The sequence below is a fragment of the Tursiops truncatus genome, chromosome 3 (genome assembly GCF_011762595.2).
Source record: "Tursiops truncatus isolate mTurTru1 chromosome 3, mTurTru1.mat.Y, whole genome shotgun sequence".
NCBI classification, from domain to species: domain Eukaryota; kingdom Metazoa; phylum Chordata; class Mammalia; order Artiodactyla; family Delphinidae; genus Tursiops; species Tursiops truncatus.
In genome coordinates, this window is record NC_047036.1 from 119,557,728 (window position 1) to 119,576,018 (window position 18,291).

The window sequence follows — 18,291 nt, forward strand, 5'->3', positions numbered from 1 at the left end:
CCAGCTATTCATTATCTTTTGTGGCTGCTCTCTTTGGATGCCTTCCAGAGCACTGTCCTTGGTCCTCCCCTCTTTTTTTCCTGAATACTAAAGCAGTTCATTCTTAAATGACCACATCTGATTTTCTGGCTTTAGCTAATACCTACTTACCTTACATTTTCTCTTTTCTGTGACTGTCTTTACCATATTAGGTTGAACTCTCCTACCACTCTTAGTGGAAGAGATAACTTATCCTACTAACTTTGAATTGCTGCTATATACCATAGATAGAAGAAGTCAAAACTATAGGTAGAATAAGTCAAATCTAAATAAGCTGAAGAACGATAATCTGGAAGTTCAAGCAAAAATAAGATACCTCCTCTCTTGGAGTATTTAGTCATTATACACACAGTTATCTGAAAAATGGGCAAAATGATTTCTTGCCTGACTTGTCTAGATAAATCAACACAAATGTACACATTAGATGTCTGCAAGCATAACCTCAATTCTTAAACAAGTGAAAAACATAAAGATGAAAGCTACAAAAGGTTACTAGCTTAAGCAGGATAAATTTTAAAAAGCCAAACCTCAAACTCTTCGTTTCAAAGCTTTGGTTACCCTAATTTGTCCAATGGTAAATGTACCAGAGTTGTTGTAAGACACTGTGAAAGAGCAATTCATTTCAAAGTCTTAGAGCCAACTTAAAGGCTGACAACCATTAAAAATAAAATTCTTTATGTACACTTTGTCTCTGGATACATAAGCGCTTACCCATCTTAAAACCTGTTTCCTATCTGGAGAAGATAACCTGGGCTACCATCTCTCTCAGTGATACTATCTGCTGACATATCCTTTCTCTGGAAAGACAGGAGTGCAATCCATCCTTATACATCTTAGTTTATATGTGAAGTTTGTTTATTCATACATTCAACGTGTATTTATTGAGGTCTTACTATGTGCTAGACACTCTTCGACTTGCTGGGATATAGGAATAAGCAAGGCACACAATATCACTGCTCTTATGGAACTCAGGTTTCAGCAGGTGAGCAGATAAGACACAAACAATTAGGTATATAATGTTGAGGGGAAGGGAAGAGTATGTGAAAGATGCTACTATTTCAGATAAAGCAGTCAGAGAGGCCTCTCTTAGGAGCTGATGTTTAAGTGGAGACCTGAATAAAGTGAGAGAAAGAGCCATGTAGATATCCGGGAGGAGAATGTTCCCAGGCATAAAATGCATCAGGGGACCTAAAAAGAGGATTATGCTTCTTCTAGAGAGTTAGGAGATATTCTTAAGTGACTAGAAGAAAAAGAAAGTCTTACACCAAGGGGGTATAACCTGAGGTTATGCACTAAGCACGCAAATCATGTTTTCTCCTCGTCTTATATCATGTAATGTATAGGATGACAACACTGTACATATTAGTTTCCTCCACAGGTGACGAAGTCTCCTGCTGGCTCATTCCCAACTACTCATTCCTCATCTAATCAGCTCATTCTTTCCATCTGTCTCAGACTCCTTGTTACCGCCTTTTTATCCCAAATAACTGAATCAACTCCTGTTTCCCATGCATCCACACACTCTCCTCCTCTATGAAGTTTCAGTTATGCCTTCTGGGGTAAGTGGACATTTCAAAAAGCAAAATGGATGTGGAAAGTTGTGGGGTGGGGTGCAGTGGGAGGCAGGGTGGAACAAGTATGAAGACCTCGAGAAGATCTGTGAAGTCGCGGTTGGGGATATCTCTCTTCTTTATCTGTGGATGCCCAATGCCTAGCTCAGTAAGTGTTTGCTGCTGCCAGAGCAGTTGGAAGGACCTTTGAGATGTTGTAGTTAACCTCCCACTCCACCCATCTCAAGAATTCCCTTCCTAGGACAGGCCTTTGTGGCTCGTCCACCTATTAACACAGTGTAACTAGGCTGCTTATATATTTCCCAGTATTCATACAGAAGCACTTAGGCATTCGAAAAATCAGATTCAACCAGACACTGGAACTGGCATTTAGAACTTCCATTTTCTTCTTCCATGGATTTCTTAGTTCTAACTTTTTCTTCCGGCTTCTCTGTTTTCTCTTTCAAATAGTGTCTTTGGTACCCCCCAAAGCACCGCACAGTCTTGTTAAGTGATTATTATCTTGTTAAGTGATTATTATCTTGTTAATGATTATTATCAATTAAAGGATCACTCATCCCTAATATATTGAATTAGAGATTATTTCACCTATTTTTCTTACCTATCCTTTAGAAACATTTCTTCTTAGATTATATTCAAAACCTAGTACCCACTGACTGCACCGACACCAGCCCACTGTATGTGTCTAGTGATAAGAAACTGCCACTTAACGTGTTTCTGTACTTGGTTCTTTGTTATCTAAAGAGATTTATATCTTTGGTTTAATCCACTAAATTTTTCTGCAGTTTTTTTCAACCACTTTATCAAAAAGAAAAAAGTCAGTAAATAAAGTCAAGTGAGCTTCATAATTCTCCCAAATTTATGAACTTAGGATAAATTTTGGTATTCATTATAGTCAGAAGCTCTTTTTCTCACAGCTTTTCAAATTAAAGTTTCTTAATGACAAAGGATCTTTGCATACTTGATTTTACAAGAATACCAGACAGTAAAACAGAAAGGGGGGTATTCTGGCGTTTATTTAGAAAAAGATAACAATGTGATTGAAGTTATCAGTATGGCTATTAAGTTCAGATGGCGTTGAAAAGCTAACAAAAACCCCAAACTGAAAAATATATCAATGTAAAAAAGCGATCTTGGCACTAGAAAGTTTTAAATATATTAGTCCTTATAAAACTGGGATCCATGACCCTTCAGGGATTATACATAGTAGACACTGAAAAAGTCTTAGTGCTTGATAAATAGGAAATACCTCCATAGGCACAGATGTCCCAATGTACTTAAGCCAGTGAGGGTCATGCTGGTTTGAGCTCAGTAGACGTTGCAGAGCTTTAAGAATTCCACGTTGAATTTTTATAGTACTTTTTAATTTTCAAAGTAAACCACCATGCATAAGACTCGCAAGCAAGAATGCTGGGTGCTCTCCCTATTTTCCAGAAGCTGAAACTGTGACAGGGAGCCGTAAGTGACTACACAAATGTATGCAAGACAGCAGAGAGGCATGATCCCATTTCTCCTTTATATTTTGTTTACAAATTCACTGATGACAAATAAAAATTATTAAAGATCCAAGAGGGATTTCTAACACAATATCAAATATTTCCCTTCAGATCACTATTAAGTATTCCTATGTTTTTCTTTTTTTCTTTAAATGTCTCAGATTTCCCCACCTATAAAATTAAGGTAAATAACAGCTGCCTTCAATACTGCAAAGTTAAGGACAGAATCAGTAACAATATAGAAACTAGAATTAAAAATCTTCATAGCATTGTTAAGAGGTTTAAATGAGATGAATGCATACAAAGTCCTTAGCATAGTGGTGCCACAAAATTAAAGATTTTTAATGATCTTTTTTCCTAAGATTTTTAAGGTTAAAAATATATAGGAAAGAATATGGACAATATAGTTAACTTCAAAGTAACTTTCATAGAATACCTGCCTCATCTGTATTATGTTTCAGATCTCTACAACTAGAGACTAGATGTTGAGAGAAGCCTGCTGAGGAGTTTAGACTATTGAGAATTAGGTATTCAAAGTGTGATACCACTAACTAATTCTGTGATCTTTCTCTAGACACTTTCTATAGGTCTCATTTCCTCATCTCAGAAATGAGAGTGTGGGGAGTAGATGAGCTCTCAACTCCCCTTAAGCTCTAATCTAAAATCATTGTACCAAACATAGAAAGCAAGCTTGAGAACCCAAGAGCCCCACCTCTCTGGCTCTACCAACAACAGTGTTTACATATTATTTTCTATGTACCACCAACTACGTTATTTTAAATTATTATTTCATAAAAATACCAAATCTGGGTTCATTCTTGTCTTGTACTTCTTGATAATGTACAAAGACCCAGTTTTAGTATATCATTCCCTACCCCAGTTGCCTCCTTCACTAAAACAATAGGTTAAGAAGATTGTAGAATTTTAGAAACAGAAGTACACACACGTTTTGAAAATAATTCGTATATAATTGTAAAGAAAATATTTTGACTCTAAAACACCTAATTACTCAAGGTCATAGATTTGTTCAGCTCAGCCTGAGAACTCAAGTCTTCTAATTTTTGGTCTACTTCCTTCTACTATTTCTACTATTGAATAACTAAATTAAATTGTTTGGAAGGGATTTGAAGATTAGGGGAAAAAACCACCAAACTTGCAATTTATATCATCTTAAAATTAAGAAAACCCTTATCCCCAATAATTACAAAAGCACAAAAACAGTAAAACAACAACAAAGTAAAAGTGTCCATAGCAAACCGGTAGAGCTTTACAGTTCAACATGTGACAATCATAAGGTCATAAGTCACTGCATTGCCCCAACCAGCATGAAATAATAAAGCATGTACTAAGTTAGATGTCATTTCACAATAGCTTTAAAAAATTGGCTATCAAATATACTTTCATAATAGCCACAGCTAAATATTAAGAATAATTATGAAATCAACTAGAATAAAGGTTAATTTTATTGTAAAAAGAAAAGTTAACATTTATTGCAACAAACTGTATGTCCTAAACACTGCATACTTAAGTTGAACTCTCAAATTGTTAAAAAAATTAAAATTCCATGTAAGATAACGTGCTAAACATTTACAGCTAATCATATCATTAAACCTTTCTCTCCCCACAGATATTTTTGGAGCGCTAACAGCGTGAAAGAAAAAAATTCTAAAATAAGAGGCTTTCACTAAATTTGTTGTATTATAGATAGTTTTAATCTCGCTGAAACTTGCTCAAAAGAAAAAAAGTTTTAAAGCACTCAAAATTAATATTTGAGTTACTCTGGAAAAGTATGTTTAAGCATGCAGCTCTACTAAGATAAGTCATTAATATTTAAACTGGCCCAGAGATAAAATTAGGTGATGACACATCTCCATTCAAAATAATTGGCTTTAAGGACCATATTGCAATATAAATAGTTTAAATGACCATCTGGCAACTGCAGAATCCCATAATTTATTATATATATGTAACATAAATAAGAACTTATTTCCTTAACATTCCAGCAGAAAAATATGCAACCCATGGAAATATATTACTAGAGAAGAGGGTTGTACTCCATAGTCAGATGACAGTGTATGTCAAAGTGCACTAGGAAATATAAAGTGGTTATATCAACATAACACATCATCCTTGTTTCAACTACATGCCAGTAATTAGATTGTTATTGATTAAATAGCAGCCTATAAAAATGGGGAAAATATGAACTTGATCTTAGCTGAAATAATCTAAAAGGAATTAAAATCTCCATTCCATCTTTTTTTTTTTTTTTTTGGTAATAAAGTATAGCAAAAGACAACAACGTAATCCTATAAACATCAGGGTTATATTGCCACAATTAGCTTTAGATTTTTACCTCAGATAAAAGAAACTAAATTGTAATCCTGAAACACAGCCCTAAATTTTTCTTTTTTTAGTCCTCTGACTTCGTGACAGCTGATCCAAATTGTTGGTTTTCGGAATTGCTCTTGATGTTTCTAAACTTATCTTCCACCTTTCCACATCTCCACCGCCCCTCCCTCTCTTGCCTGCCTTCCCCCAATACCCTCTAATTCACAAACTCCACTGGAAACCGGTATTCAAGGGACATTTGTGACGGTAGTGAGGAATAAAAAGGCAACCTGTCAAAATTAGGTGTCTGGGGGTTGAAATCACTCTCTACAACTAATTTTTGAACCACTATAAAACTGCTTACTTTCTAAACTATAACTTACTGGGTAAAATCAATACAAAAATTACCATTAAAACTCACACTCTAATCCAGGCTAACATAAAAATGATCATGCACAATTCAAAGAGAGAGGAACACTTAACAGATCTTTTCTTTTTTTTTTTCCCCTAAATGGAAGTTCCCCATAAGAATATTTTTATTTACTTGAAAATACAAAACACGAGTAGAACAAGCCAGAAGGAAATGAGAGCAGCTGGCTCTCTGAAGTTACAGAAGTAAGGAGAGCATGGGCTTCGAAACACTTCTATAGAGGTCAATAAGTAGTTGATTTTTTTCAGTTATAGTTTAATTCAACAAAATATTTCTTGAAAATTCTTTTGCAACACGATTTACCAATATACATTTTCCTTGACTCAGAAATATGGAAGCAAGTGCCCATTACTTTGGCAAATACCTGTAAAAACGGCATTACCCAATTACCAGGATATCCTCAGAAGGGTAAATGCTATTAGGCACAAACCTATTTTGTCTATTTAATTTGCTCAGATAAACAGCAGTACATAATGAGAACTTACTGCTCAGTAAAATTAGGTGTGATCTTAAAAGTAAGAAAAAGTGGGTTTTAAGAAATATGTCCCAGGCTTATTTTAAACCCAACGTAAATTAAGATTTCCTAACAACTAGCCTATTTCAATCACCTGCAGGCCAGTGTGGATTAAGACTTATAATCAACCAATTAATACAGATGTTCTTTCACATTAGTCACTCATACTAAAATAAACCCTTTTGAGTCAATCTCTCCTTCACTAAAATCTCAAAAAGCCCCTAAAGTGATCTCTACACACATATGAATTTTACTACTATTACAATTTGCATTTAAGCTACATTTATGGAAGGTATGTTTCAGAATAGGTCTTTCATAAAATTTATAAACAGTCAACATAATGTTGAAAGTGGTCAGATTAACTAAAATATCTGTAACATCAATAGATAAAACCAAAACAGCATTATAATACAAATTATTTTATCAGTTATAAAAATATAATGGACTAGCCAAAGAAACATCACAAGAAGTAATTTCAATAAAATCTGACCACACGCTAATCACACATTTCTATACTGGAGTCATTCCACACTAAATTGACACACCTGAATACACAATGTGTTTTACCTTGTGTTTTTTTTTTTTCCTTTTACTAATATAGCCATAAAGAAGTAGAGGGTTTTAAGAAAAGGAAAAGATTATCATAAAGCTAAAAATACACAAAGAGCCAAAAGCAAATCTCCTTTAACATTCAGAAATCGTTTTATGAGTGAATATCAGAAACATTAAGGTTAAAAAAGACACTGAAACACTCACTGGCAGAACCTCTGGAAGGAGAGGAAAAAGGAAGTAAAGAAAGTATCCATAAAAAAGGGGGAAAATCAATAAAAATCTCTTCTTTATGCCTCCCTTCTCTGAGAAAACATTCAACATGATGTTAATTAGAAAAATGAAAAAGGGACAGAATTTGCTTCACTCATCCTATGCTTGTACAGGTCTTCATTTGCATTATGTTAATAAAATTAGACACAGGTGCAATTAATAATGAGCTGTTAAAATCTACATAAATTTTCATAGCTTCATTAAATGGCAACCAACAGAGCCCTAAACTCCACCTAAGACTGAATTTACAAATTCATCTTGCGTCATTCTTTCTCTCCAATAATCATACTCTTCAGAAAACGATCAACTTTTTAACACTAAAGTTTCAACATAATCCCAATAAAAGCTCTAATTCCACCTGAAACCATTTACTTCTTTGCCTCTTTTCAGCAGTTTCACCATTAATGCTCAAGTAAAACAATGCTGAAAATCAAATCATGCAGAAATCTGCCTTCATCAATGTTACACGTTTATGCTAAATTTACTGAATTTCAGAATTTAAAAAGCATATTAAGGTAGAATGGCTAGTTCGTTTTACTTAAAGAATGTATTTGAGTATCAATGAGGTTTCTCTTGTTTTACTATCAACGAACTTAAACCTTAAAAAAAAAAACTTTACTATGCTCAATCATGACACTCATAATTTTACAATTTAACATAATAACTGGATGTTGTGCTATGTTGACACATCAGAAGGAATTGCCTTCCCTCCCAAAACAGAGTGTAAAGTGACTTTTTTCAAGCATACTAAGAAAAAGCAATTTTAGGTGACATCTTAAAAAGTCAAATTACAATTTTTGCTTTAAAAAAACTTAAATAGAAGGCAAGTTATTAGTGGATTTAATATTTCTATATCTAAATTCAGAAAGTCAGTATTCAGTATAGTTGTCTCAACATGTTGATTTACCTGCTGATTACTCAGGGTCACTGGCCTTAATGTTTGGCTGGAACCAAAGTAACATATAGAGAAGAGAAAGCAACCAATTTTAGTTATATCAAGGCTATTGTTTGGAAACAACAGGCTAATTCAATGATGGTGAAAAAGAAACATTGTTTCAATTTATTTGGAAGAAGCTTTGTTCTGGGTAATCACAGTTCCCAATGTTAATCCCATAAGGTACAAAATTTTCAAGCTTTCTCAAACTATCCTGTAAAGATATTATACCTTTTCATTAGGACACAAACTACTGATTATAATTCCAACTCACACATCGGCATAAAATAATCATTTCACTGGATATTAAAGAATCTTGAAAGAGCCACATCATCATTGCTTTGTCTACTATCATATGGCTGTTATGAGGCTGACACACTTTAAATGTTATAAACTACTAGAAAAAGTACTAAAATGATCTTTAATGATTTAAGGATAACTATATTCATCTAAGACTTACTCTCCAGATCCTAGATTCTATAGGGCTTAATGAAAGTTCATTGTGAATGGAAAATGGTAAGTTCTTGTTCCATGCCTTTTTTACAGTAAGGAAAATGATAACATTACCATGCTGATTATCAGAACAAAAAGCATTAATAATCACCAAGCTTTTCCTAAGATATATGATTTTTCTTTGTACGATTCCATGTTTTATAAATCAATGTAAGTTTCCTACAGAAAGCTTAGTCAAACCAACTGTACTTACTCTTTCAAGACAAACAAGCACATTCAATCATCAATTCCACTGCCAAAAATTTGAGATTGAAAAATTTAAAACACAGCATGTCTTTTAACGTTTAAACACAACAGCTTATGCGATAACATCTCAAATCTCCTTACTGAAAACATTTTAAACCTTCAATTCAGAATGATAGCAATAAAAAGCTGAAGTGTTCTTCTAAGTAAAAGATAATTATTATTTTAATAATAGATTAGTAGGTAGTTTACGTTAAGACACACAAGAGCCAAGGATTTTTTTTTCTTTTGATAAGAAACATCTAAGCCTTTTAAAGGAACAGAACATAGCCTAAATCTAAGTCTAAATTTTTTCCCCAACAAGCAAAGCTTCCTACTTAAAGAGGAAAGAAAAGAGACACCTCAGTATTAGAATATACCTTTAACAGAAAAAGCATTTTTAAAGAGAGTTTTAAATAAAATCTTCAATGACTAGTTAATGTGAACACGAATATTTAAGAACTTACAGTACTTACATACAAAGAAATCACTGTGTCTACTATGCCCTTCCTCCTCCCTCAAAAAAACCCACTGATTAATCAATCAATCTTGTGTCTCTACAATTACATTTTTATATTTTCCTTCACACCTAAAATGTGATATACATTTATCTGAACTGGGGGTGGGGGTGCAGGATAGAGAACTTAACTCCTAGGAAGATACACCTACATTTAGAACTTTCTCCTGGTAATTACATTTTAACAGACCTTTTTGAGGTCAAAAGGAAATGTCAATATACTTAAAAATGATGCAGAAAGAAGGAGACAGAGAAACAAATCAAACATAGCTGAGACTGAAGCTCAACAATGTTGGCCATCAGCTATCTACTTGAGAACTTGTAAGAACATTTGAAAGTAAAATCAAGCACCGTGTTGCCACCAATTCCTTTCTTAAAGAGACCAATCAGCAGACACAACTTATCTGCTTTAGGTCAGGAACGCTGTGGGCAAGTCCCACGTCTAACACTCTCGTCAGGTACACTGCGCACTGACTGCATTGCTTTAGCAATCTCAGAACTCAGATTCTTCAAGGTTCAGTTTGAAGAAAAGGGTTCATTGTTAGTACTTCTAATTTTTAACCCTTCAATCTCCTCAGGCTAACACTTCACAAATGTACAAATACAGCACAACGTTTGATTACGTGAAGTATTACGGGTGTTTTTCATCGTAGTGTAAGAGCATATTCTAAAACAGCTTTAAAAATATGCACAATAAATATATATTTCTAAACACTATAGCCCCTTGAATTTACATATTTTTTACTAAAGACACCTGTAAATGAGCAGTATTCTTTTAAATTTTTACATAAAAATTTCTATTACTGGCCAATGGGATACTAAATACCATTATTTCAGGGGGAAAAAAAAAAAATACTGGGAAGGGTTTTGTACAGACCAATCACTTAGGTTTTCTACCATGCCTACTTTCAAGAGCCCGCTTAAACTTATTCACATGAAAAAGCACTTGAATTGTTGTCGAACACATTCAAATAAATGAATATTTAAATCTATCAATTGATCTTAAATGTACCATTCTCAAGAAACAGAAAGCATTAATCTTACCTTGAATAGCCATTAGAAAAAACCGATCGACCGGAGAAGTTCAAAGTCCCTAAGGAAGTCAAGTTATCATCTCCAGATCCCTGGCATCTATTCCAATTTTCTGAACCAACAGGAATTGGTGGAATGACATTAAAAATAGGTTTCTGATCCTGCTGTTGAGAAAGGGATGCTGTATTCATGTCATAGTGGTACATCTGTCCCCCAGAGGTACTCACACCATGAACAGAAATGGCAGACATTTTATTACCAATTATATTTGCTCCAGAAAAGCTGGCCTGACAATAAACTGGGCCCAGTTTCTCCTGCTTAATTACTCCAGGGGTGCAGAGTTCAATAAAATCTTCTTTTTCTGTTTTCACTTGGGGCAGTGGCACACTGTTAGGGCTTGATAAGATCAGATCTCCATTATCCTTAATTTTAGGTTTAGTGTCCAGTAAGACAAGAGGCTTACAGTCCTCTTTTGAGTTTCCTTCCAGAAGGAATGGATCATCCTCTCCTGCCAAAGGAGAAAGCAAACAGTTTTCATCTATCAAGAGGTCTGAGCTCCAAGGGCTCTCACTTGTCTCTTTACCTGGGGACCCAGAAGAAAACTCCAAATCCTGGAGTTTTTTCCTCCATATGTCAAAGGTGCTTTGGTCTGTGGTATACAACTTCACATTACCCCCATTAGTGCCAGTCTGGCCCTTCAAATTTTGCTGTTCTGAAGATACATCAGAGTGAGTTTTTGGAAACTCCTTCTCTGTGGGGGCAGCAGAGGCAGCAGCTGATGCTGAATTCTTGGGGTTCTCTGGAACACTGGTCGACCTATTGAGGTTTGCGATGCTTTCTTCCAGAAGCCGAAAGTCTGTTTCCCCAGAGGAAAGGCTCATTTGGCCCTGCTGTGGGAATCCCAGGTCATTTCCCATTACTTTTGTCTCTGTCTCTCCCATATACAGTCCCATTGATAGTGAAACTGCCTTGGACAGATCTGGCTGCTGCGCATTGCTTCCGGAGCCTTTTGGAAAATCAACCAAAAGTCTTTGCTGCTTGGAGTCAGCCTGAGAAGCAGCAGCCAGTGAGGGTGAAGATGCAGAAACCTTCACAGTAGCTCCTCCCCTTAGGGTTTTATAGAAGTCCATCACATTTCCCCTCTCTCGACTAAGCACACTGCTGGGGATTTCTTCTCTACTGGGGGGGCTTAATGATTCCTTGGGGTCCATCAGTGAATATCAGCTACAAAAAAAAGAGAGGGGGACATAATAAGCTATAAAATCACATTATCACCGTGATCCGATTAGTAAGAGCCTGTTAAATGAACCTTTTAGTTAATTCCGAATCTAATTCCTTGTTATCAGAAGAGTAGATTCTGACTTCCGTAAAATAAAAGCCGTGTCTCCTGCTCGCATTCAGTGTGCCACATTTAAAAGTACAATGCAGTCCATTTGCACAGCTGAGAACAAAACTGTATCAAACTAAGCCTGGCTATTCATCCTGCCACTCACAAATTGGTAACTTTGTTAATCACGGACATTATAATTCATTACATCTGTTTATTCTGAAGGTTCAAGTTGATGTCAAAGTATTTAATTAAAAAAAAGGAAGTATGATCATTGAAATTCCTACCTCTTTTCAACCAGTCAAGGCTGTTGGCTTTTCTGAGAACTAATAAACATAAAATCTGATAAACACTATGCTAGAATTCTCTATCTCTAATTACTCCCAATTCCTCTCCTACCAGCTGGTCACACATCCAAACCTTTTAGTACAATCTACTGGTGAACCATGCATTTTACTTGGAAGATAAACAATGATGGTCTGCTCATCTTCCAATAGGGTAGGAAAAGGCTCCTATTTTTAACCGATATTTCTTACTGAATGTGCCTAATAGTGCCTGCTTTCAAATTTTGGACATATGAAATGAAACACACTGTATACAAGCTAACTAAAATTTAGATTTAAAAAGGAATGTGTAGTAGCTTCTCATTACAATATTTTAAATACGGTATAAGAAATATAGCTCTCTCAAACCCTTACAACACAATAAAATCTAGATGAAGCTACATTTTCTTTTAAAACTGCTTAAGACCCTCAGTATGAAATACTATTATGTCTCTAAATTAAGATTTTCCTTTCCATATATCGAAGTATTGAAAAACAAAGGGAAAAATAACCACCCCAGAACTGTAAAATCACATTCATATAAATCCAAGTAAAATAATACAATGCTCAGAATAATTCTCCCTGCATTCTAAACCTTCACCTATCCTAATTCTGAGCCTACTCTCAAGAGGGTTAGGTTGCTAGAAGATTGTTGACAATCAAGATGTTTTAAGAGGCGGGCAGAGACTTTGATAAGCATATTTGCGACAGTATAGTCAAATCCTGTCCAATGAAAGGCGAGTTTTCCCGTATAGAGACTTTAAGAAGCATAAACTTCACTGGCCCTCGCTAAAAGTGGAGCGTGATGAAGGTAGACAGAGAGGTGGGGACGTGCCACTACAAATCTTGAGGTTGAGGGTAAACTGCTTATCTCCCCGCCCCTCCGCCGTGTTTAGCTGATAACGATCTCTAAACACAAGGTATCAAATGGAGCCTAATGAATTTCCACGCCACTTTGACAGCTGCCTTCAAACTCGAAACCAAAACAATACTTCATAAAACGAAACGATCCCTCAAACGATTTTATCCCCCCGTTTAAATTGCAAATAACCCTGTCACAGTAATTGGCCTTAATGAACCATGCCAAGGGGTCTTAAGCAGCATTACAAGGCTGCAATTACCAAGTCTGCAACCTCAAAACGTCCGACTAGCGCTTGTCAAAAATCGCACCACGAAACTATTATGGTTCGGGAGGGTCTTCTTCTAAAAGGGGCCACTTCAAAACGTCAGGAGCGAAGTGATGCCAAGCGCTAAAGAACAAACCCTCGCGGGGCGGGGGGGGGGGGGGGGTAGAGAAAAGCGCGAGGTTAAAAAAGAAATATGTCCAGACCTGTTGAGTTCTTTCTCCGACACGCCCACTTCTACCAGATAACACCAGCCCTGGCCGAAGTCTCCGAGTAGCAGGCTGTCAGCCCCCTGCGTGTGTACACGCGCGCACACACACACACTCACACACACCCCTGCGCGCCCGCCAGAAAGGAGACGCACTGGAGCCTCGACACAAACCCTGCTCGCGCTCGGGCGCTCTAGGGTGGAGCGGACAGAGTCGGGCGAGCAGGATTCAGACGCGGCTCAGCGTTCACCAAAAAAATGGGTGTCTGGGAGGCCCCCTGGGAGGGAAAAGAAAAGGGACTTGGGGAAGAAGGAAAAAAAAAAAAAGAGAGAGAGAGAGACCAGGATTCCTCACCAGCGAACGAGAGCCTGGAAACCCGGACGGCTCGACGAGGCTCCACTCGCAGAGAGCTCGGGTTCCTCCCCCTCGGCCAGGGGACGGCGGTCCAGGGAGAGGAAGAGGCCAGCGCTGTCACCCGCGCGCTGCCCTGTCGTCACCGTCCCCCGGCCCTCGCCAGCCCCCACCCCCACTACCCGAAGCTAATAAAACTTTGCAGGCTCCCGCGGCGCCCCCGAACGGCCTCCCGGCCCCGGCCCGCACCTCGGGGAGCGAGCGCCCGTGGGGGCCCAGCCCCCGGCCCTCCCCTCCCCTTACCTCTGCCGGCGGCGCCACTCACCCCACACCGTCCGCCGCTCCCACCGCAGCCGAGATAAACAACTTAGCGTGTGAAAGCAGGAGGAGCGGGAGCGAGAGATTTTTTTTCTCTCTAAAAAAAGGAAGTAAACAGCCGCCCCCTTCTCCATGGGGGGAGGGGAGAGCCCCTATTTGAGAAAGTCTCCCATTTCCCGGCTGACAAGCCAGCTCCCCGCCCCGCGCCCGTCTTCGCGGGCCGGGGCTCTCGGGCGCGCGTCCTCCGTGCCGGCGCCCCGCCGCTCCCGCCGCTCCGGCTGCTGCGTCTCTTTCCACCCACTAGAATCCGTCCCCGACGGGCGGGCGGTGACTGGGGCTCCCCTCACAGACTCGAGCTCGCAAAATGGAGGAGGAGGAGGAGGAGGGGAGGCAGCGCGGACAAGCGAAAGGGCCGCCCGGCCGCTGCAGACGAGCGGGACCGAGCTGGGGGCGGGCGGAGGCGGCGCCGCGGCGCGCACACACTCGCACACACACGCGCTCCCACCCCACCCCCGGCCGCTCCCCGCCCGAGGGGCCGCGCGGCGGCGCGGGGAACGGTGCAACCTGTTGGCGACGCTAGGCAACTGCAGGGGCGGCTGCGGCCCCCGCCCCCACGCCCTCCGCGCGGGCCCCGCCACCCCGGCCGCGACGGCGCCTGCCCGCCCGCGGCCCCCCGGCACGGCCCCCGCCGAGGCTGCTTCCTGGGCGCCCGAGGCTTCTCCTCGACCCCCACCCCTCACCCCCCAGGAAAAAGGAGAGGAGGCGGCGGCGGGGGCCGACCTGGTCTTTCTGGGGCGGGCTTCGGAGGGAAGCCGAGTTTCTCTAGTTTCTCTTCTCGCTGCTCCTTCCCGCCCCAGCCCAGCTCTGCGACTCCCGACCCACTCCGGAGCTCGCCCGGTCCCTCGGCAGCAACCGTCAGCGCCCCTGCGGGTGACAGCGGGCTGGCTGGGGGAGCCGGGGCGCGGCCCGCAGCAGAGCCGCGAGGGTGGTCCGCGCGGCCGCCCCCGGGCCGAGTTGAGCGAAGTGTGTCACTTCGCACGAGGCTACAGGGTTGCACGGAAACGGTGCAGCGGCGTCTCGGCCCCTCGTAGGGCCGGACGGCCAGACACGCCCTCTGGGGAGGCTTCAGGGAGGGGAGGGCAGGGAAGGGGGTCGGCGCATACATACTCTGGGCCGGGGGGGAGTCGCGTGCCGGCGGTCCCCCACCCCCGCATCGTCTGGGCGGCCCTGCCTGCAGCCGCCGCCGCGTGCTCGCACCGGGAGAGAAGTTGCAAAGCAGAACCCACCCTCCCCTGCGCCCCGACTGTCCCCCACCCTCTTCTCCGAGCCTGCGAGGCGGCGGCGGCGGCGGCAGAAGGAGGCACCGCCTGCCAAGTTCAACCCCCATCTCTCCCTCCCTCCTAGCGCGCTCACACTTGAAGGAAGTTGCACGCCAAATGCAAAACCTCCAGCGAACTGGATTTCTTTGCATTTTTAAATTATTATTTTTAAGGAAAGCGGGAGGTGTCAGGCTTAAAAGCAAGTTGCAAGCGAAACAGTAAGTTGCTTGCACAGTACGCCCTCCTTCCCCCACCCCAACTCCTGACCTCTCCTTCCACCCCCTTCGGGGCCCACGTCCAAGTTTCCCGCGGAGGCCCCTCCCCCGAATCTTGACATTTGCTGCACTCGCCTCAATGCGTCGCCCACCCTTTCGTGTTCGTGGGACCCCCATCCCTCCAAATAAAACAGAACACACGCAGCTTTAAAATGTCAGCATTAAACTCCTTCCAGCTCTTCCCGTTACGCGCCTCCCCCTCTGTCCGAGGGAAGCACGTGGCCTGTCCCCAACGAAAGGGGAGTGGGGCGAGAGGAGTCCGCGCCGGTGGCCCCCGCCCCAGCCCCCTTCCCCAGCTCGCCGCGTCTGGAGGGCTTGGGCGACGCCGGGATCGAGCCGCCTACCTTGGGCGGCACATATTATGATTTGTGTGACTCGGAGGAAGGTTGTGCTGTGTTGCTTTAGGGGTTGGGGAGGTAACTTTTGCGACCCCACAGGTGACAGCGCTTGCCAGCTGCAGCCGGGGTCGGAGGCTGCCGCAGCTCCACCTAGCTCTGCCCGGGCGCCCGGCCGCGCTCAGACCGGCGGCAGCTGCTCTGCCCTGACATCTTGCAGAGGATTTGGGGGGAGTGCGTGCCGGAAGCCGCCTGCCGCCATCTTGGTAAAGGCAGCTGACACCGCCCGGCCGCGCGTCCACCATCTTGGCCAAGGTTCTCTCTAGCGGGCAGCCTAGGTTGCCCTCTCTCGGTTCTGGGGTGTAGGCGCTGCCCCGTGTGTCGTTCGAGATGACGGGAGAGAACTAGGCTATTAGCGAGCCGCCCGCCCGAAGGCGATCTGCGCGGGCCGCCTCCAGATGATGCCAGGGCCGCCATCTTGGCAAAGGAAGATACGCTCACAGCCTCGGAAGAGAGAAGGGAACCAAGACCTTTGCCAACCCTCAGCCAACCCTGGCTGCTAGAACCCTCAGCCAGGAGAATTTTTATGAAGAAAGCCGAGCAACCCAGTTGTTAACAAAACCCCTCTGGATACAGACGAGATGATTCCTCTTTTCTTTCCCTTGGTTCAAGTCAACTGGAGGGAGGCCCCTGTCTTGGGTGCTCATAGTGGATAGTAAATGAGAATTGACTCGAGAACGCTACTTAGCCTACCTGCCAGGTGTCCTGCCTTCTGAGTCTCAAATATTAGAATCAGATGTCTTTGCTGCATTGGGTCCCCAAACAACCAACAGCTTCATGAAAAAAAAATCAAGACTCAAACCTACAATACAAAATGTTATGCATGTTTTAAAAATGAGTTAAGTAACGTACTGAAATGATCATCCTTGTACATCTGCTTAGAATAGTAGGAACTATTTATATATGTAGTATATTACATATAATAATTTGTACATATATATGTAAAGGGACCATAACAGATACCTAATCAAGTACCTCTTCCCATACCATAAACCTGTTGCATAGTTGAATCTGTGCTCTAAAAGAAATCCACCTCATCTCTCTTACCTGTTCACATTGTAGGTGGTGGATACCCTGCTTTTAAACAACATCCGCTTTTATAAGAGTTCCCAGTTAACTTTCTCCCCACTCATTTTTTCCTGCAGGTCCAGTGGATAACTTTAAAATGGGAGAGGACACATCATTTCAAATTAAAAATCACCCTTGAAAACACTTTCAATGGAGCAAAAGTGTGGAATTTTCCTGATTTTTTCTTTTCAGTGGTCTAAATATGCCTGTTAATTTTTTAATTTGATAGAAAAAAACTCTCATTCTTTAGTCTTGCATGCTCATTTGAAAGCATGCACAAACTGTAGATTAGCCCAGTGTTTGCTTTTCAGAGTTAGAATTGTGCTTTATGGCTAACATTTATTGATTAACCCAACAGACACATACACACACGTCTGCTGCCCACTTCTGCTGACAATAGCTGAATGGATAGGTATTACTCTAATTTTTCAACATGAGGAAACTGAGGCTTACAGAGCTTGAGGTGTATCCAAGACCACACAGCTAAGCATGGAGGATAGAAATAGACACTATTAACGAGATTTTTCTTCACTGATCTTGTAACTTCCATGAAAGAGTATGTAAATTCCATGATAGGCTTGCAGTAAGTGTGTATGGAATTTAGTTCAAGAAATGAAATCCAGTGTACCAGAAAAGACATGAGATTAAGCATTGTAATAACAACAGCAATTCTAACAGTAGTTTATATTTATTGAACTTCTGCTATCTGCCAGGCACCATTGAAAGTGTTTTATATATACTATCTTAAATCTGTAGATATGAAAATTACTAATCTGTAACCCTGGGAAGTTATAATTACTACAGGAGAAGAAATAGGATGAATCCCCGTCTGAGGGGGAATATATTTGATTGTCTCAGAAGCAAAGGTGAGAATGAAGGTAATATATCCAAACTCAATCAAGGCAAGAACCTTTTCTGTCTTGTTCATTGCTATATGTCCCACTCCTACAACACAGACCAGTACGTAGTTATAGTAAAACATTCAGTCAACTAGTCATAATATCACTTTTACTGAATTGTTGTGGAGGCCAAATGAGTTAATGAAATGTGTACAGGTAGTACTCAAGATCCTCATTTTAACTGTCTTACGTTTAAACACCCGAGTACTCCTTCCTAAAACAAACAAAGACCTATTACTGTTTGTTCCTATACTGTCCTGTACTT

The 18,291-nt window shown here is 41.1% G+C and overlaps 1 protein-coding gene across 11 annotated transcripts in view; it reads right to left on the reverse strand.

The window, feature by feature from the left end:
- Window positions 1-15,356, reverse strand: part of NR3C1 (nuclear receptor subfamily 3 group C member 1) — a 131,036-nt gene extending 115,680 nt beyond the window's left edge. For 4 of the 11 annotated variants that reach the window (XR_012330897.1, XR_012330898.1, XM_073802652.1 and 1 more), the window contains exons 1-2: window positions 14,056-14,562; window positions 10,431-11,642 (exon numbers count right to left, since the gene is read on the reverse strand). Coding sequence is in view for 9 of the 11 variants with exons in the window: in XM_073802652.1 (XP_073658753.1) it covers window positions 10,431-11,629 (1,199 nt within the window). In the remaining 2 variants the exon portion in view is untranslated. Of the gene's footprint in view, window positions 1-10,430; window positions 11,643-13,398; window positions 13,679-13,755; window positions 14,030-14,055; window positions 14,566-14,850; window positions 14,989-15,237 lie in introns of those variants that run through there. The other 7 variants (XM_073802650.1, XM_073802648.1, XM_073802653.1 and 4 more) reach the window with 7 other exon arrangements.
- Between the last annotated feature and the right edge of the window lie 2,935 nt (window positions 15,357-18,291).